Source organism: Echinops telfairi, unplaced genomic scaffold (assembly GCF_000313985.2).
Source record: "Echinops telfairi isolate 266 unplaced genomic scaffold, ASM31398v2 ScPeMD7_21;HRSCAF=78, whole genome shotgun sequence".
Taxonomy (NCBI): Eukaryota; Metazoa; Chordata; class Mammalia; order Afrosoricida; family Tenrecidae; genus Echinops; species Echinops telfairi.
The window spans coordinates 16,686,675-16,708,250 of NW_022103918.1; the positions used below are offsets into that span (position 1 = coordinate 16,686,675).

At 43.9% G+C, this 21,576-nt stretch overlaps 1 protein-coding gene across 1 annotated transcript in view; it reads right to left on the reverse strand.

The window, feature by feature from the left end:
• The window catches only part of TMTC1 (transmembrane O-mannosyltransferase targeting cadherins 1), a gene marked incomplete at its 5' end in the record, with an annotated part of 332,295 nt that overhangs the window by 63,648 nt on the left and 247,071 nt on the right, over positions 1-21,576 (reverse strand). Inside the window, one exon of the mRNA XM_045288470.1 lies at positions 5,612-5,755. Coding sequence (XP_045144405.1) covers positions 5,612-5,755 — 144 coding nt within the window. The remainder of the gene's footprint in view (positions 1-5,611; positions 5,756-21,576) is intronic.

Genomic DNA, 21,576 nt, shown 5'->3' on the forward strand with positions numbered 1-21,576 from the left:
TCTACCCTCCAGTATCACCACTCACACCACTGGTCCTGAAGGGATCATCCGCCCTGGATTCCCTGTGTTTCCAGTTCCTATCTGTACCAGTGTACATTCTCTGGTCTAGCCGGATTTGTAAGGTAGAATTGGGATGTATTTTTATTTCTTTCATGTTACTGAAGTGTACTTTCCTGGAATTTACTTGTTTTCCTGTAGTGCTCCCTTGATTTTGTGCTTTAGCATAAACTTGCCTTCAAACCTGGAAGGCACCTATCACCACATCTAGGAGGGTAAGTCAACAAGAACTGCTTCCAGTTCATAGGTCCACCCCAAACCCAAACCCACTGCCATTCAGCTGATACTAATTCACAGTGACCCGATTCAGGATTTCTGAGACTGAATATGTGTATTCGAGCAGACAGACTTTTCTTTCTCCTACAGAGTAGCAGGTGGGTTTGAAGCTGGCCTTGCAGTTAGTGAGCAGCCCAATGCCGCCCTAGCACACAGCACCACCGGAGATCTGGCTCATCCCAACAAAGTGTGCTTCAAGGTGTCTCTGCGGTCGGGGTGGCTAGCTACAAGTTCTCACAGTCATAATGGGGCTGCCAAAGGGATCGCTGGGTCAGTTGACTGCAAGGCACGGGGGTCAGCTCAAAAGATAATGGTGACTGGTTTTTGAAATTCCAAAGGAATACTACTGATTGATTTTCTCAAAGGATGCTCATAGGACTTAATTATGAAGCAGTTTTAGGGACCGTGAAAACTTCACTAGTGAGAAAAAGGCCAAGTAAGTTGCATCAAGGGAGTTTTTTCTGCCAACACATCTGCTCATTCTTCTAGGGTAACAAGGACGACCTTATGAGACTTTTTGTTGGGAAATTACATCCCATCTACCTTAGAGACCTAATCTTGCTCCTTTAAATTCCCTTTTGGTCCCCAAACCCAAAGAACATTTAAAAGGCACATGATTTACATCCCTCAAGGGTGTCAAACTTGTCGTTCTGATGTGGTGTCAATCAACAAGCCGGATTTCTTTGGGGAAGGGTTAGTGAGATTAAAAAACCAAGACATGGGGGTCACCACGGTCAACTGACACAACATGGTTCACAACGGCAATATTCTAAATCCTATTTTAGCAAGTAGCATCTGGGGTCTTAAATGCTCACAAGTAACTATCTTACGTATAAGTAACTATTGGTCTTTCCCCATCTGGAGGAAAGAAGGAAAATAAAAATGGAAATAATTAGTCCAATGGATTAATGGGCCACACAAACATCAGTCTCCATCACTCTCCATCAGAAGAGTTGAACGGTCCCTGGCTACCACAGCCAACTGCTCTGGAAAGGATCACATTAGAAGGTCTGGCTAGAGTGGGAAGAAATATGGAACAGAACTCAAAATTGTAGGAAAGACCGAGCTTATTGGTTGGATAGAGACGTGCAGAATCCCATGGCTCTAGCCCCTAGTTATCCTTCAAGTCTAGACCGAACTGACCCTTCTCTTAGAACCATCAACCATTTCAGATGCAAAAGGGATCATTTAACTGCAGGGGCAGTGAATTATTTAATATGGTTGTGTGGTAGTCACCTAATCTGGTGTCAGTTTAAGGATTAAGAGTGTAGGGGTGGAGTCTAGGCTGTCAATCTTGAGATAGCCAATGAGACTTCTGTGGGCATGGCCTTCTCCTGAGAATTCTGGGAAATCTGGTACTTCCTCCTTGAAGACAGAAGACACCTCTCTCTCTCTCTGCTACTCCCTGGGAGACATTGCAGAAAACAAGCCACATGGACACAACCAGCCCTCGGAAGCCAGAGAACCCACAGAGATGCTTTCACTGAGATGCTTACAACGCCACTGGACCCAAAGACTTTCTACCCACTGGCCTGTCGGCATTCGGCGTCATTGCATGTGTTTCGTGAGCCTGAAGAGGACTTTATGGATTGGTATCGGACATATGGGCTAATATTGGATTTATGGACTTGATCTGGACTGGGCTGGGATGTTTTCTCAATGTACAATTGCTCTTGTATATAAATCTCTTTCTTACACACATATGTGTGTCCATGGGTTTGTTTCTCTAGTCTACCCGGACTAACACATATGATATCGGGAGTGGGGTCCTGGAGAAACAAATCGTAACAATGGAGAGTGAAGTCTCTAACTCCCATCATGGGTCTGGTGAGTAATTGAGGCCTGCGAGTAATTGAGGCCAGGATTCCCTGTAGCGTCCTCCTGCTGTGCATACACTGAACTCTCCGAGAAGCAGGGTGAGGGGTCACATTACCCGCAGATCCAAGAGTGCAGAGTGTCCTCTGGACCAGACATCAGTGTGCAGTGAACTTCCTGGATACAGGTGACAGTTCAACCACCAGCGAGGAGCAGTAGAACCAGGAGCCAGAGGACGGAACAGAGTGATGGCATTCCTAGGCCACGGAGCAAGTAAAGGTTGCTTGCGGTTGTGCACAAGGTTGGCTTGTGCAGTGCTGTGCCTCTGGGCACTTAACTGGGGAAGCTGCTGACACACGGCAGTGGAGCTGAGTGCCTTTGGGTGGAGGCTTAGTGTAGTGGGTGCCTTTGGCACTCAATTAGGAGAGTTGGGTTTGCTGACCCACAAAGCTGAAGCTGAATGTGTTCAGGGTGAGGCTTGTAGCAGAGTGGCATTTCCTGTGAGTATTTATTAGCAGACTTGACAGAACTTTGTAACAGGTCTTGAAAAACAACTCAACAGTGAGCATTTCCTACTGGCATTACAGCTGGTTCACTTCCTTAATAGACTTTTTGTTCATGAATTTTGCCTGTGTTCTGTGTAACCATTGCAATGCATACTAGAACCCAGAGAAGTAAAATAGAAAACCCTAATTAAGACATTACATTGACCAAGGACAAAGTGCAGAGGGTCAGAAAAAAAGAAAGGGAAATAGAAACAGAGAGAGGACGTGCGATCAGTGAGGGTTCATTGAGGGAACGCAATGAAAGAGACGAAACAAAACGTATCTGAATCGTTGACTGTCAAGCTGATGATCTGCTCTAGAACCCTGCAACTGATGCACAAATTAAGTTAAAACACAGAGGGTACAGACACGGATGGAGAATATGTTGAGAAGCAATAGCTTTACAGTTTGCCATTTTCGTTTCATAAAGGTTTCTATGAGTTTATTGCAACGTTTTTATCTACCGTTACAGTTTGATTATTTTAACTCATAAGGTTCCTCTTCAGATGGAATGAAATAAGAACAAGCATACACACACCAAGTAAAGAAGAACCGATCTCTATGCGCAATCGTTGGGCTTTGTGTCAAACTGGCTGGACCAGGATTCTCAGTGGTTTCACTCTTAAGGTCAATGATCCCTCACGGTGTGACCTCACAGTAGAATCAACTCCACAAGGGGATCTGTTGGGAGCCTGAGCAGCCAGTCAGTTGTAAGAAGATTAGGGTGGGATCCAACCCCCTTAATCAAGTCACAGCCCTGATACAACTGAAAAGAAGGGATGCTGTGGAAAACCTTGCTGGCTTTTGGCTGCATCTGGACCCTGCATTTGGCTCATCAACTTCTTTAGAGCTGAGCGAACAGCCTGCCATACTGAAAGCCCACTAATCCTGGGCACCATCAGCAGCTTGGCCCCTGACTTGTTGACCCTGGATCCACACATCTCTCCAGTCACAAGCCTGACCTTGGCTTCACCTGCCTCTGCAGTCACTAGCCTGTAGGATGCAGCCTGCCCTTGCCTGCTTCACAACCATGTGAGCCGTTTTCTTGATATGTAGGTAGGATTTATAAGTGCCATTGGCTGTGCTTCTCCAGAGAACCCAACCAACTGACTTTGGTAATACGTGCGATGGGAGAAGATAAAGTGGAGCTGCATCTTCCCCAGGTACCTAGGCAATCCCAGCGTTAGTACGCAGAGGACAAAAGGGCAAAGGCAGCCCTCAGCTCTAAAGGAGCTGACAGGCAGGCACAGGTGCTCACAGGAATTTCCGAACCTGGGACCCAATCCAGGCATACGTGTTGTCAGGATCCGAACAAATACAAATAAATATCACTACTCTGACTCCAGCCGTGCTCTCCTGTGGCTGTCCATTTGTGTTGTTTTCAAGCTGTATTTTTAGGTTTAGAAGTTAAATTCCACAATCCCACCATGATCAGAGACTGGCAGTGTGGCCAACATGCTGAAGCATGCTATTCAATGAAATAAAAAAAACTGGGGAAAAAAATAAAAAAATAAAAACAAAACAAAACACCGAAGTGCTGCTTTTAGTTCAGTCTTCCTGATGCGAAGTCTGCTATCGGCCTCGAGCAGAGCAGCGGGAGAGGCAAACACTGCTGCTCGTGCCTGGCTGTTACTCACAACAGCAAGGGTTACCACAGACACACTTCACTTTGTGTCTTCCCTATCGTCGGGGTGCATGACCCGAACAAACAAGGCGAGCATAGGTCTACTTGTGCCTTCCTATTAACCTAGGATGAACAACTTGGGTCCACCTCATGCCACGGTGCAAAACATGCAGAACGGCTCACACAGATGAGAGAATCACCACAAGGAAGTCCAGCTGACCTGGTTTACTAGGTACTCCTGTGATCCCTGTGAGGGACTGTATTTGAACAGAGGACTGGATTCTGTAGGAAGGTGTTGTGGGGCAAGAGAGGCCAGCCAGACCCCAATCTTTGATGTAAAAATATGTAACACTGCTCACTACAGAGGAAGAAGCACGTAATCTAACACTGCCTACAGTACAAATCGGGCATTTCGGTTATGTCATTTGGCTCCTACTTTAAGTCAGTATTCTTGCCTGGTGTATTCATGGCATACCCTATCTTGGGAAGTGCCTTCCCAAAAGAAAAACAAAAAAAGCACTTTGGGATACAGTGTTACCACATTCTCTTCTTAAATATGCACAAGTCACCATATTAGCATGTGGATTTTTATAACAAGGCAATTATTTATTGTTGCTTAACCCAACATTTCCTGCTTATTCGACCATTCTTTTCCTTTTATGGATCATTCACAAACATATCCCAGAACGAGTATTTCCAGAAAGCTCTCTGAGAACTATTCTTTTGGAGTGACAAGGGATAGAATTCACTAAGGTGAATACTACATCTTCCTAAAGCTTGCAAGCTCTACGGATTCAGCTCGAGCAGGGCCAGCTAACTTCTGCAACGGAAGAGCCAATCCTCTTCCTCACAACAATTTAAGAATTATTCCAGAGCCATCGTGTTCCAAAGGAAGGAAATCACCACTAATTTGCATAATGTCCTTTCATATTTTTTTCAATCTTCCTTGAGAGCCACAGGCAGGTTTCAAAGAGCAGCATAGGGCTCTCGAGCTGCAGTTTGCTGACCCCTGGGCTATCGGAATAGGCCGAGACGCCACTAAAATGAGTGTTGAGAAGGAAAACCCCAAACCTACTGCCACTGTGTGGATGCCAACTCACTGGATCCTGAAGCACAGAGCAGAACTGCCCACTGTAGGTTTCTGAGACGGTCAGTCTTGACCAGAACAAACAGCCTCTTCTTGCTCCCAGGGAACAGCGGACGGATCCGAATTGCTGACCCTCGTAGTCAACAGCCCACACATCAGAACCCAGGACTGGCAGGGCCCCGCCTCCATGGGAGACACTCCACTTACTTCAGGAGGTTCCCCAGATTGAAAAGAGCCCGGTTGTGCTGTGGATTCAGTCGGAGAGCCCTCTGATAGTACATCTTGGCCTCTGCCGTGTCTCTGGTCAAGGTGCCGAGGTTGTTCAGGGCACTTGCATGGCGTGGATACAGCCTGAAAAACCAGAGAAAAGAAATCAACCCATGATGGTCCCAACATCTCTGAGAGGGCCATAGTTGGCATGGTCTTTTTTTGGCTCCGGGAATTTCACAACCAAAATGACGAATGAAATTCTTTTATTTTTAATGGCATGCCTGTGTAAAACATTCATGTTCAACTTCTTTGTAGTTAACGAAAGTCGCGGCTTAAAACTTTTGTTGAGTGTACAGTTGGCAGAGAAGCACATATTTAACATTTGGTGGTGAAAAATAAATAACCCCCAAGAAGTACAAAAATTTAAATAGTATGCAAATCTAGCAAGGTTAAATAACTTGTAGTCCTTTGGGTCTACATTTACTTTCAGCTTGCTCTAGAAGAGTGGTTCTCCACCTTCCTCCTGCCGCGACCCTTTCATACAGTTCCTCATGTGGTGGTGACCCCCAACAATAAAATGATTTTTGTTGCTACTTCATCACTGTCATTTTGCTTCTGTTATGAATTGGGCGACCCCTGTGAAAGAATCGTTCGACCCCCAAAGGGGTCACGACCCACAGGTTGAGAACCACTGCCCTAGCAGAAAATCATCCATTGGTGCAGTGTTTCTGGTCTGGAGGGACTGCTGTGTCCATGGTTTACACACATCTGGGGCTCCTTGGGGAAGGGATCGACGTAAAGGCTTGGATGACAGCATTGCCATCAATAGAGCTACCCTGACAGATAACATGAAACAAACTCACGGCCATTGAATCTCATAGTGACCCTACAGGACAGGGTAGAATTGTCCTTCCGGGTTTCTGATGAACTCTTTATGAGAGTAGAAAGCCTCCTCTTTCTCAGGGGGCACATTCGGAGGTTTCTAACCGCTGACCTGAGGGTTAGCAGCCCCACGTGTAAGCACGCCACCAGCAGGGCTCCTCTGACTGAGAAAGGGTGGCTCACCGTGTCTCCTCAGAAAAATACACTCCCGAAATGGCTCTCCACCTCCACTCTCATTGTCCCACCCTCTAATCTTATTTCCCTTCCTACTTAGTTCACCTTGGCAGGTTTCACTCCACCTAACCTGTTGAGAGTTCTCAAACTAAAATCCCGGTTAACCATATAAAAATCACAATTTAACTAACACAGGAAGTACATGGGGGGAAATAGCATTTCTAATGTTCAAAAGAGAATGCTAAGGTGAGCTGAGCATCCATCCATAAACCAAAGTTGTATTGATTAGGAAGGAAGAGAATCTATTTCCTACCTTAACTTAAAAGTATAAAGAAGTCAAATCAGAGCAGCTACATAATTTAGCTGTTTCGGCTACATTTGGAATGGACATATTTAGCAGCCTAATAGGTTCTCTCCATCTCTGCCACCCAAAGTACTTTGCATAAGCCTGTGGAGCTGGTCTTTAATGTGGAAAAGCCAAGATAATGCCCAAGCAATAAAAATAGGATCTATGCTTGCCAAGTCTCTTGACAGTCAAATGTCAGGCCTGCTCTTCTGTTCTATACCTTCTAAGATCAGTTTAATTTTGGGAGAGAAGGGATTCCTATTAAAAGGCCAAGGAAGGCAAGTCACATAAGCAGTTTCATCTTTGCTTAAGACAGCATATCCTATGTTTGTTTGATTATGCAATCCTCCTTTCCCCACTCTCACAGCACAGCTCTGCATACTGTGCGCCACTAGTATTGCCAGGAACACTCTCTGGGCAATGCTCCTCTTGAATGACAAAGGAGGGAATCGATTCAGATGTGTATTACTGTATATCCTTCCCAAACTCGAAAGCCCTCATTTCCCACAATGCCTTTGGGGCTCTTTGGAGAAATAGCTTGTAAGAAGTCGGGCCAAGTGAAACAGCCTGAGACAGCACATGTGCTGCTGTTTGCATCTGGCCACCTGTCATTGCCCATGGCAACTATATAGTCCCCAGGATGAGCCCCTGACCTGCACCTTCACTAGACAGCAATGAGGGATGGCACTCAGAGATGCCACACAAGTCATCAGAGCTGTGCGGACCAATTACAAAAAACACACCAAACAATCCTTACACCTACTGTTCCTATCACATGTAGACAAGTCTCCATAGCTCGTGCCAAGGATTACATCGGAAGTGGACACAGCTAGCACATTGCAGTGCAGCCAGGTCTCAAATTCTGTTCGTTGTTTTTTTCTACCCCTAAGCCAAGCTCTCTGACCTCCAGAAATCAGTCCAGTGAACGCCCTGAGGGCAGTTAGGGCAATTCCAATGCTGGCTGTTTCCCCGATGACAAGCTGGAGTAGAAAGTACACCTGGGATGCCTTCCCCTGCACCTCACTAGCGAGAACTCCTGAAAACCTTCTCTTCTCCTTATTTTGAAGAAGCCCTGGTGGTGTCGTGGGGAACGCTTTGGGCTATTCACCTCAAGGTCCGTAGTTCGCAACCCCCTGTGGCTCCACAGGAGAAAGAGAAAGCTGTTAAGATGTAGTCTTGGAAGCCCACAGGGGAAGTTCTACTCTGTACTGTAGGACTGCTCTATGTTGGGATCGACTCATTGGCAATGAGTTTGATCTTGGAGACTTGGGACCCCTTGAAACAAACACTGAGCTTAAAGTACTAACTAACGGCAGGAAAAGACAGTCTCTATTTAGTTAAGATCTCCCACAGTCGGCTCACCTCTCTTGAAGTGACTGCCTGCAATACTGCACAGCTGGCCCTATCCAGCTGGTTGGGTTGAATATTCTTTTTTTTTTTAATTTTTAAAAATTGTTTTATTAGGGGCTTATACAACTCTTATCACAATCCACACATATATCAGTTGTGTAAATCACATTTGTACATTCATTGCCTTCATCATTCTCAAAACATTTCCTCTCCACTTAAGCCCCTGGCACCAGCTCCTCAGGGTTGAATATTCTTTCAAGAACCCCAGTGGCACTTATAATGCTGAGCAACCATGTCCCTTTGCATAGTTCCAGGACAGGAGAACTGCTTTCTCTTCCTCTTTGATCACACCAGAATCGGAGTAGACGCCCACCCCAGAACTCTCCAAAACAGAAACAAGGGAGAAAGGAAGTAACGAGAAAGAACTGGAAGCACTCTGAGACAAGCGCTATCGTGCATCATGTGCTCTTAGATGTAGCAACGTTGAAAAATACAACTTTCCTCTAGTTCCTAAATGCAGGTCTGGCTAGACCAGAGGATGTACACTGGTACACATAGGAACTGGAAACACAGGGAATCCAGGGCGGATGATCCCTTCAGGACCAGTGGTGTGAGTGGCAATACAGGGAGGGTAGAGGGAGAGTGGGTAGGAAAGAGGGAACCAATTACAAGGAACTATATGTGACCTCCTCCCTGGGGGACAGACAACCGAAAAGTGGGTGAAGGGAGACGTCGGACAGGGCAAGATATGACAAAATAATAATTTATAAATTATCAAGGGCTCATGAGGGGTGGGGAGCGGGCAGGGAGGGGGAAAATGAGGACCTGATGCCGGGGTCTTAAGTGGAGAGCAAATGTTTTGAGAATGATGAGGGCAATGAATATACAAATGTGCTTCACACAATTGATGTATGTATGGATTGTGATAAGAGTCGTATGAACCCCTAATAAAATGATTTAAAAAAAAGAAAGCTCTCTCTGCAGCTGTAGACTCACAAAACTTAGCAGGGGAGTACGTCATGGTCGGCTACAGTCAGGAAAGAGGCTTTCAGTTATAAAAAAGCCCTACCCCGCCCCAGCAAGGAGGGCGATTGCTGGTATTTAGAGTAATTTACCGGTGTTGTTACCAAGCACAGCCCTCCATCTGGAAACTGTGTGCACATTGTTTATTCCCGGGAAGGGGGAGGGTCTGCAAGCAGTCCCCTTTCCCAGTGGGGATCTGATTAGGGAAGAATTCCTTTGGGCTTCGCCTCATCACATGCAAGCATTGCATTATTTATGAAACAAAGCTGAATTTCATGAAGACAGTCGTCAACACCAGACCAGGAATAATGTCACTTTTTGATTGTTATGAAATAAAGCTGAATTTCATTAAAATGTTTCTTCAGGAATCAGATCAGGTAAAACACCACTTTTTATTTGGAATTTTCCATACGTGTAGCTATTTCACTTAAGCATACACTTTCTCCTACAACGGCAGGACGTTTGGAGATTTGGAGGGCAAATGCAAAATTTATTTTGTGTGTTTGCTTTGTGTGTGTGTTTACTTTTAAAATGAGCTTGTGTTTGGATGAGATTGGGTCTAATTCAATTTTGTGGTCTCCAGGAGGGGAATTTTTCAATTGGAAAGATGAATAATTTAAGAGATGCCTGTGTTGTTATATCAGTTGTCAGGATACACTTAAGCACATTTCTCCACCTTTAAAAAATACGAAGTTAAACCATTTTAGAAACATTGTAATGGGCTTTACATAGAAAATGTGTTTGACTTAGGCAACAGTTCACGCAAAAGGTGTTTTATGACAATGGCTGCCATTCCCTTGATGTGTCAGGGGCCCCCTTCTATCCGTCCTGGGATCCCCATTTGGGGAACATGGTGCCCTGAGGTCCTGCATAGTTGATTGCTCTGTGACTCCGTTCTTTCCGTTCCACAGTCACGGCTATTGTCTAGCCGGAAGGTGGCCTCCAGGTGGAAGGTTTTCTCGGGGAAACTCTCTTTGCAAACAGTAGGTCGGGTCTTCCTTGTAGCTGTGTATTTTGTATCGTTTCCCCCAGTCACTCCAACTGGAACCTTCTCTGTGGCCTTGATTAGAATGGTTAGCCAGGCATCACCTTGTTCTTCCGGTCTCAGGTCAGGGGCTTCATTTGTCTCCATTCTCCTTTGCTCCAGGTGGAAAGAGGCCAGTAGTTGCTTTTTAGATGACCCCTTGCAATCTTTTGAGATCTCAGATACTACGCACGATGATGTAGAACATCCTGTTTATCAATGGATCTAGAGGTCCCCTGAAGCTATGGTCCTTAGACTCCAGGTCCAGTGGTGAAGTCCTAATGTCGAAGTAGATTCAGATGTTCTATGTGTTCAATTATGTATGTAATTATACATGCATTTCAAAAAATGTATTTAGAAATATCCAACGCTGGTTATACATTGGGCTGCTAACCACAAGGTCAGCAGTTCAAAACCACTAGCCACAGGAGAAAGATGAAGCTTTCCACCTCAAGAGTTGCTATCTTGGAAATTCACAGGAGCAGCTCTCCCCTGTCCCATAGGTCACTCTCAGTCAGAATCAAATTGATGGCAGTGAGTTTGGTATCTCTATATGTGTATGTGGTGTACCCTATCTAACTTCCTCATTTATTTATCATATGTACTTACCTATTTATCTACTCACAAATCATCGTGTACTCTTACTGCTGTTGCGAGTCTGCATTGTCATATTCACGGTATCCTTTATTTACATATATAATGTATATAGATTATATATTTATATGCTTTATATGCACTGTTTTTACTGTATCCTGTATTCTTGCACCCCTCTCAGTCTTCCTTTGCTTTGGCCACATTGTACGGACATCCCTTATCTGTACATTGGCTTTCCCTTTACCTGAACTAACTTCTTTTTATATCTAGTTACTTCTCCTTAGTAACCATCAAAGAGTAGGTCTTTCTGCACGTACACCTATTCTTGACTTGTTAAAACAGTGGTGTCATACGAGATCTGTCCTGTTGTGGTTGACTAATTCACCCAGTATCATATCCTCCTGATTCATCGGTGTCATGAGAGGTTTAGTGAATTCACCATTAGTCCTTGTGGTTGCATGGTATACCAGGGGAGGTATGACCCAGTTTATTTACCCATGGATCCACTGATGTGGCAGTTACATTGTTTCCACCTTTGTGCTGTGATGAAAAGTGCTGCATTGAACATGGGTGTGCAGATGTCTATGCTTCCCTAGGACCAACTATACCTGGGAGTGGAAGTGCTGTATAGAATTGGTTTCTAGCTTTTTGTGGAAGCACCATAACACCCTTTTCCACTGTGCTTGTCATACTCTGCAGACCCAGCAGCAATGTATGAGATTCCATCTGCCCACCTGTGTCGTTTCCACGTAGTTCTGATCAATTCCTTCTTGCGGAGGACATTTGGTCTGTGTTTTGGGCTGGTACGTTGTATCGAAGTCCTTTCCCCATCTACAAACCCTAACAACACAATCTTCACTGGACTGGACCCGATGGCCAGTGATGTCCAGGCCCACTTCTCGACATCAATGCAAACAGTTGCTGTGCTTTCTTCCTCTCACTCGTAGTCAACATATGCATTCTTTATGAGGCTTCTCTTGATATTTCTTTATTTTTACGATCTTTTGTATATGTGACTTAAAGTTTAGAAATTTACTAGTAGGGATTGTGTTGTGTTGTAAAAACAGTTCCAAAGTATAAGGAAGTCTTAAAAGAAATACAGAGATACTGTTCGATTGAAAAAGAAATACGAGGTCCTCTTCTATTATCTAAAGAGAGGAAATGCATTTGAACATCTCCAGGGTTCTTAATTTCTAGCTTCAGCACTTCCTTATGCAGAATGAAAAACAAAGTCGTCAAGCGCACCGGTATTTTGCTCCCCGCCCGGTCATTTTATCTTTGAAGAACGAACATCTGCAGTGTACGAACCCTGTATATAGGGACTGAGCGAGACGAGCTGCCTAACTGAAAAATGGGGGCAGGGCTAAAGAAAATGGAACCAACATGAGTTCTCAATGTGTGAACTGTAACTTGCATTTTATAGAATGCTTTTTCAGACATTACCCCATTTAACTTTCATAATTCTTTCAGTGGATTTTTTTTTATTACTGAACATTTTATTGGGGCTCTTACAGAAATCCATACATCAATTGCATCAAACACATTTGTACATATGTTGCCATCATTTTCAAAACATTTTCTTTCGGCTTGAGCCCTTGGTATCAGTTCCTCTTTTTGACCCTCCTTCCCCTACGCTCCCACCCTTGTGGACCCCTGATAAATTATAAATTATTATTATTTTCATATCTAACACCGTCTGTTGTCTCCCTTCACCCACGTTTCTGTTGTTCGTCCCTGGGGTGTGAGGGGGTAAGTGGATTTTTTATTGTACTATTTCATAATTATGGAAAGCGAGGCTGGGAGACATTAGGTAAATAACACAAAAAACAAACTCACTCCCATGGAGCGGATTCTGACTTAGAGCACCCCCAAACAGGGTTCTAAGACTGTAAATCTTTATGGCAGCGGAGGACCTCCTCTTTCTCCTGTGTGGCATCTGGTGGGCTTGAACCACCGATCTTGCAGTGAGCAGCCAATGCCTAACCCACAGGACCACCAGGGATTCTTAAGTAAATAACAAATTTCATTTAAAAAATAAGAACTATAGCCAACTTGTATTCTTAAGTACTGTGAAGGCAGGTGGTTCCTGAAAATCCCTTTGTTCTCTTAAACAACACACGAGCCACCAAGTGTTCAGCAATGAACAGACTGCTACAAATTAAAAACTTCCATCTGGGGGTTTGACTCTGGAGTAGTGGATTTATTTGTCCTTTTTGTTTCTTGGGCCAATTCATTCAACTATGGTCTTTACAAAATAATAAACAGAATGAGATTCTTATTCAATTGGCAAAATTTGTCTCCTGACAGACAAATGAATCCTATCCCTGGAATGCAGAGTATTATAAGATTACTATGTTGAATCTATAACATTAAGTGTACATGCATATGATGTACAATAAGGGTGTAAATGTGTAAGATGAATGAGTACATATATGTTCTCTAATCTACTATTCTTAAGCTTTAACATCAACTAAAGTTCATTTTTTATATTTTATTTTACTTAGATTTTATGTATTATGTCCCAAAGTTAAGGATTTTCCACTGCTTGAAAATACACCAGAAGGCATTTCTTTGTTCAACCAATATTGTATCATGTTCCAGTAGGCAATTTCCTTTTAGATAAAACACACCCTGATTTATTTGTTTGACTTTCATTCCACGCAATTTATTTGAGGTTAACTTTGCTAAGGTCAGATGTTTATGATTTGTTTCCTGTTGGGATAAAAATAATCAAAGAGAAAAAATTATTGGGGAAAAATTCAACCATAAAACCTGAGCTTCACTGGACAAAGAAAATAGCAAAATTAAACATTTCCACGAGTTCAAAGTATCTTCCCAACCACAGCAGTCTCTGCCACTTCTTGCGTGCCAATTCCCTTCAAGTCACAGCATCTGAAACTTCAAGTCAATAAATTGTCCCGAGGGAACAAGGTTAAGTCTTGTGACAACTAGTAAAATGATCATTTCAATGGTCTGATACTTAAATTGTTATAAAGTGCTATTACCACTCAGTAAGGAAGTATTAGCGACTTTCTAATTCTATGACACCCCTTCTGATCCATAAAATCCTTGCAAACAAACCAAACGCCTCAGATACAATTTAGGGAAATGGGACAGACTCAGTAACACGGAGCCAACTACATTAATGCTCTGACCTGTCATCACGGGTGACCTCCAGCTGCTGGTCAGAAGGACTCCACCCAGTTGCCTTTCCAAGTCAATTTAGAATAAATTCATGACTCTCTGGTGCCCTCAGGAAATGAGTCACTTTAAATAGAGGAATTTTCCTGATTCCTGAGAATTTACCCTTTATATACTAGAGGTTGAGCTATGGTGTGAATGGAATACTTCTTTAAAACACAAAGGAACATAATTTAATTTTCCCTGGGCTGATCATGACTTTGTAGCAGGCTCTAAGGGAACTGCTTTGATGGAAAAGAAGAATTAGAGGCAGAAATCAGGGCTGACGTGTGACTGCGACTTTCTAGTTGTATGGTTTGAGATCCGTGTGTGTGCCTTCATTGTTTTCTCTGTAAAAATGAGGTGGCAATCGCATCTCATTAGGATTCTATGTGAACAGGTGTAACAGCATGTATAAAAACATCCATTGACACACTTGTAATATATGGTCATTTAATGTTTGGGAGTCAGCTGTACGACCTCTAGGTGGTGTGCCTTAGTTCCCTCTGGAGCCCCAAATGAACCCAAGCCAGGCTGACGCTGCCAGCTCTCCTCTCAAGGATTTTGAAATCTCTGTAAAAAAACTATTCTCTCTTCGCTGTAGTCAACAGCCTTCGACTGGCTCCTGTCAGTCAAACTAGCATCCCTATTTCCTCAACACTAACACAGCGAACACTCATGTCATGGTGTATCTCTAACAGTTTTCTTTGATACGCTCAACGTCATGCGAGATTCTAGGCACTGTAAAAAGACATAGCCTAAGGATATAAGGGGATTCAAAGTCTCCTATGGTTCTTGTTTGATTAATTTCCACGCTTGAAGAATCTTAGTTGTTACGATACCTCAGAGCATGAGATGCACTCTAGTTACTGAATTGACATGAGAGGTGACAGTGGCGGGGAAGAAAAGTGTGTTCACAGTCCTAGTCGATAGCTGCCATTCAAAGAGACTGTAGATAGAGTGAGAGGTGTGTATCCTGAATGTCCACCTCAGGGGGTTGGATAGAATAGCCTCGTCTCTCTCTCTCTCTCTCTCTCTCTCTCTCTCTCACACACACACACACACACACACACACACACACACACACGGATGGATAGATAGATAGATAGATAGACAGACAGACAGGCATAGACAGACAACTAGGCCTCCTGTGAGGAACCCTGCTTGGAGAAGCTTGGAGAGGCTAGAATAGCGTGTTATCATCCTGTCAGAAGGCTTGAAATCTGAAATATTTATTCACGGAACACATGAAAAGAGAGCATTCAAAAACAAAAAACCGTGCACACTTTCATGTGTTTATAAATAACAGGGCAGTCACCACACCTTTGAATATTCTCCGAGAGAGCGCCCAAGAACCTCTGCGAAGTGGGTTGAACTGCCCTGCGGTTCTCCTCTCAAGCAGTAGAGGGCGGCACCTAGAATTAGGAAGTTTTGAGTACTACTATGGGCTCTCCGTCCTGTACTGGTTACGAGTTGGGCTGTGATCCATATGGTCGACGGTTCACAACCACCAGCAGCTCCTTGGGACAAAGACTGGGTTTTCTACTGCGATAAACAGTTACAATCTCGGAAATTCACACGGGGTCGCTATGAGGCCATATTGACTTAATGGCAGTGAGCAAGAGTTTTACTATGGATTACAGGAAGGGTTCTTCTGGCCACAATCTGGGAATCACTTGAGGGCTGGGTTTTAGGGCCTATATATATGAGTGTGATGTATTCGGCTGCCAACTGCAAGGACAGCAGTTCAAAACCACCAGCCACTCCATGGGAGAAAGACAGGACTTTCTACTCCTAATAGGATTTACTATCTCAGAAACTCACAGCGGCAGTTCTGCCGTGTCTTATAGGTTGCTATGAGTTGGAACTGACTCAATGGTGTGAATCTGGCTTTTAGATGAGTGCTACACCTGTTTTACATAACTCAAAATCAACATAGTATGTCATTCCTCACTAACACCCCCCACCCCCGCCATCTACTTGATTCCAACTCATAGCAACCCTATGGAGGACAGAGTAGGACCGCTCCCTGGGGGATCTGAGATGACAATCCTTATGTGAACAGAAAGCCTCATCTTTCTCCCTGAGGGCAGTCCTGCCCCTTAGCCATGGTACCCTCAGGGGGCCCTTAACGACCTCAGTAAGAACCCCCCCCCACCCTTAGAATAGGTGTTATTTAAGGAAATATGAAGCAATACTTCATTGACTCATCCATAATTAAATACCTTGAATTGTTTCTCTAGACTTTTGTCCCCTGACTTCAATAAGAGAGCTCTGGCACTTATACAATGGGCTTGTGCCGTAGGCGCCCTTGGTATTGCCTCTGTGCAGAATATAGGCTACAGGGCACCACCGCCTAGCGAACGGACTCTCAGCTCAGGGCTAAACTGGACTGCTGGGGAGATGTGGGAGTCCCTGAGGAATGGCAACAGGTTAAGATGCTTAGATGCTGTCAGGTGGGAGGTGGCAGTCGAACCAGTTACCTCAGAAGAAGAGCTTGGTGATCTGTTTCTGAAAAGTCAGCCACCAAGACCCCCAGGGAGCACAGAGTCGATGGAAACAGACTTGGGCATGGGTGGTTTAGCGGTAGGATTCTCACCTTCCGTCGGGAGATCTGCCAATGCACCGCGTACACTGCCACCGTCTGCAGGTCCACGGAGGCCTATGTGTTGCCAGGATGCTAAATAGGTTTCCGTGAAGCGTCTAGACTAGGATAAACTAGAAGCAAGATCTGGCTATCTCAGCCTGTGATAAGAATTCTCCTATAATCCACCCTGTGAGGGAGCTATTACATCTGCGATGTGGCTATTACCATCATTCTCTCGTTCTTATCAAATCCAAACACTGTGCTGTGGAGACTGTCATGTTCATTTCTATGAAAAGCAAACCCACTGCTACCGATTCAATTCAGGCTCCCAGTGGCCCTACGTAGGGGCTCCCAGTCTGTAAGTCTTTATGGGAGCGGATGGTCTCATCCCTCTCTCAGAGCGGCTGGTAGGTGTAAGCCACCGACCTTACAGTTAGTAGTTCAAAGTTCACCCAGCTGGGAAACCATCAATCAAGATGGTGGAGTGGATACGGCCAGGTACCATGGAGATTCTCCCTTTGAGCTGAGGCATTTATGCCTCCAGCTGCCAGGGGGTTGGTGCAGACAGCTCACAGCTGAACTTCTCCTGGGCATAGCACTGACAGAGCTGTTTCCAGCAAGGGGCTGCAAAGGCCCAGTCTCTACCTCCAGTCTGCACGCTGAAAGGCCCCCAACTCCAAAGCTTTTGGGGGGTCCGCTCAGTCCTCTGTTGGAACACAACTCTCCCCTCCACCCAATTCTGCTGTCCTACCTTCCTTTCCTGGAATTCCTGAAGACAGTCCCTAAAAAACTCCCTGCATGGAGATAGCTGCCTTGGATTCTGTATCTTAGGGAATAAATCTAAACGGGTTTTTAAAGAGCCAGAGTGCTATGAGAGAAAAAGATAAAACAAAAAACACAGAACAGCAGTTTGAATATAAATTGTAGGGCTTTCATTTTGAAATTCAGTCCACAAGTATGACTGCCATATGACTAAAATTCTACCATTTTTCCTGATGTTTGATTTCTTGAATTTAATAACAAACTATTATCCCTAATTAAAACAAAATCACTCATACATATACAAGGAGGAATCAAAATGTGGAAAAATGGAATAAAAAGACAATGAAAACTATCAGTGAACTTTTTGAAGGCCCTTTGTGTGTGTGTAATATTTGTGATGATGTGTAACATCAGCACCTGTTTTCAGGTGCTGATGAGTAGTTCCGATTCAGGGAAACCCTGTGCACAACAGAACCCACCGCTGCCTGGCCTGGCACCATGCACACCATCATTGCTATGTTTGGTCCATCGCTGTGGTCGCTGGGCCCATCCATGTCCTTAAAGCTCTCCTCCGTTGTGCTGACCCTCTGCTGAACCAAACATCATGTCTTTCTTCAGGGATTGGTCCCAGAGCCAACTACATAAAACAAAGTCTTACCATCCTGGCTTCTGAGGAGCGTTCTAAGTCTGCTCTTACCACAGCAGATTTGGCCATTCTTCCAACAGTCCATGGTATAGCCAATCTTCCTCACCAGCACCATATTTCAAAAGCATCGATTGTTCTGTGGTCTTCCTTAGTCACGATGCAGCTTTCACGTGCATATGGGACGACTGGAAACCACACGGCGGGGGCACAGTGCCCTTTGGTCCTCGAGATGACCTCTTTTATTCTGAACACTTTGCAGTGGTCGTTTGCAGTAGGCTTAGCCAATGCATTACGGAATTCGATGTCTTGGCTATTGCTTCCATGGCTGTTGACCGGAGAGAACCCTAGTGCACTAGCTCCAAGTGAGTTGGTTGATGCTTGCCGAGTGGGAAAAATGCATACTACGAAGCTCCAAGTGAGCCCCACCCAGCAAACTTCCAGGGTTTTTTGGGTACTCCTTGTGTGTGTGTGCACATATATATAAATATATGTGAATATGTTTACATTGGTTTAGGTATATATATGTAAATACAAGGAAACAGATGGACTTTGGGCCTTTACTTAAATCTTACCTCTGTATAGGGATGGTTTGTTCTAATCATGTGGCACTCTATGATACCCACACCCACCTCCTTGACACAATCACTGAAGATAAAATAGGTGCATAATAAGCAAATGTGAAGAAAGCTGATGTTGCCTGGCTATCAAAAGATACAGCATTTGGGGTCTTAAAGGCTAGGAGTTAAACAAGTGGCCTTCTAGCAGGGAAGCAACAAAGCCCACATGGAAGCACACCAGCCTGTGTGATCATGATGTGTTGAGGGGAACAGGTATCAAAAGTTCAAAAGCCACTCATCCAAATTGATATGAAGGGGACTGGATGTAGTGGAGACCCAAAGTCCACCACAAGACTATTGGACAGTCCCTCTTAGAAGGGCCTCACAGAACAGAGGATAAATCCAGGGTGTGGTGTGGCACTGATGAACCACATAACTATCCTCCAGTTTGAGATTCCCTCCCCTTCCTACCTATTGTGGTCCATACACGATATACCTCATCAGTCATGTTAGATTTGCATTGGTTCATTTAAGATTGCTCAGTACATGGTAGCCAAGACAGATGACCCCTCAGAGACAGTGACAGGAGTAAGGTTCCCTGAGGGTATGGGAACTAAGGGGAGGGGGTTGATAGTATTGATGATTGTATAGCCCACCAGATGGGACTGAACACCCGAAATGTATGGAAAGGGATATACGGGAATGAGTAAGACATGTCACTACTATATCATTCATAAAAAGAAAAAAGATGCTCTCTATCAATGACAGAACTTGGCTATCGAGGACTTTTTTCATCTTTCTTTAGCTTGACCGTTAAATTGCATATAAGCAATTGGTGATCTGTTTCTCAGCTGTGTCCTGGCCTTGTTCTGTGTACTGACACCGAGCCGCTCCACCATGTTTCTCTACAGCAGTCCATTTGATTCCTGCGTATCATCGGATATACAGCCAAGGCTCATGTTGTTGACATTTCCAATGAAGAGCTTTTGGTATTGAAAAACCGTAACATGCAACCTTTGGTATGGTTTCCATCACCAAGGCCATATTTTCCAACTATTAATACTTCGCGTGTTCATGATTTTCACATTCCAAATCATGAGAAAAATACTATTATTATATATACTCTAAGACTGTAGTGATACTTTAATGTCAGCAATAAAAAGAAGAAGAAAAACATTTCAAATGTCTGATTGTGATGTTACACAATCAGGTGGCACAGGTGGATTGTGATTGGCTACTAACAGTGGCTGAGTAGCCAAGAAGGCCTGGTACTGTGCTTCCATAAGGTTACAGCCAGGAAACTTGAGGGAGTTCTGGTATGAAGCACATAGGGTTACTCAGTTGGAACTAATTCAACAGCAGCTAACAACACTAGTTTTAATTCTGGAAAACAGGTTTAGATGTTTGTAAATGAAAATACCACACAAAGGAAGAAGACATTTCTACTTAATAAATTCAGGTAACAAATGATATTGGAATTTTTATTATTTACAGAAATCCATGGCAGCTAGCATCTAAATCCACCTGTCATCATAAGAGAGTTATTTTAAGTGTTTGTATAGTCTGTATACAAAATAGTCTGTCAAGAAGAGCTTTTTAATGACTCCTGAATTAACATTTTTATAGACAGCCTATTTCTAAGGAATTATAATAATCAAAGTGAATGGACTCAGGACATCAATGAGGTACAGGTTAATTAATCTGGTTAGATTTCATTAGATTCTGACACCTAGCTTTGTTTCAGTACTCACTCCTTTATCACTTCCTCTCTCCCACATACACTTAAGGTAGGTTAGCAGGCTCTTCCTCCAGAGTTCAAGTTTTCCGCACAGGGAGAATAAAAGGAATTGCTTCAGCAGGTACTATTTAATGCATTAAAGACAGTTTAACCCAAATGAATACGTTCTATACTTTTCCACAAGCTAGCCAACTAAGTAATCAGCGATGATTTCTTCTGTACAATGAAAAACGGGCTATTTCCTTTACAGTCATGCCAACTGAAAAATAGCATGATCAAGGACATCTAGTGTCTTGGAATAGTTTCCTCCCACACCTCAATGTCTCTGTATAAAACGTCAATAACTGGCAACTTACAAGAGTGGACTACACTTAGGGTCCCAGGTTCTTCAAACCCACTCGAGTCTCCTCAGGGTGGTGTTTGATCTCCTGCTTGATTTCAGAAGAAAAACCAAGACAGCATGGTGCTACTGCATTATTTGGGAAGAAAAACCTATCTTAGTCGATTGACTATTTGTTTCCTGCTGAAATCATACCCGAGAAAGAAAATAACTGTCTGGGTGACCGAGGAACACAGCATTTTTATCAGAATGGAATCCTACAGCGGCTACTATCCAAATACCTGGGCACATCAGCAACTCTTAGAATTCTGGATGTAATAGGGCCTGGTGGGAGGAAGGGGCATAAAAGTGAACAAATGTTCAGTGGGATATGGGACTGCCTGCTGCTGACAGTGGAGAAGCCATTCTGACTCACGTAGGGCAAGGCAATCATTAATCTCATACTCAGTTGCAGGGTTCCTGATAAACAGCCCATTTTAAGCAACAAATAATTGAGTCATGCAAAGTGTGACTAGTAGAAGATGAAAAACAGATTCCGGGACTCGATCACCTATCGTGAAAACTCGTCTACAGTCTCTTCTTAATTGTGTTACCAGGCTTCCAAATGCACTCGATTCTCTGTAGAACATACTGGCAGATGCCTGCGACCTAATAACATTTCTCTATAAGCCTGGACCCTTCTGCTCCTGTGAACTCAGTTACAGGGATAAGTTAGTTGTGTTTACAACAAGTCTTTTCAAGTTGTACCTTTTCCATTGC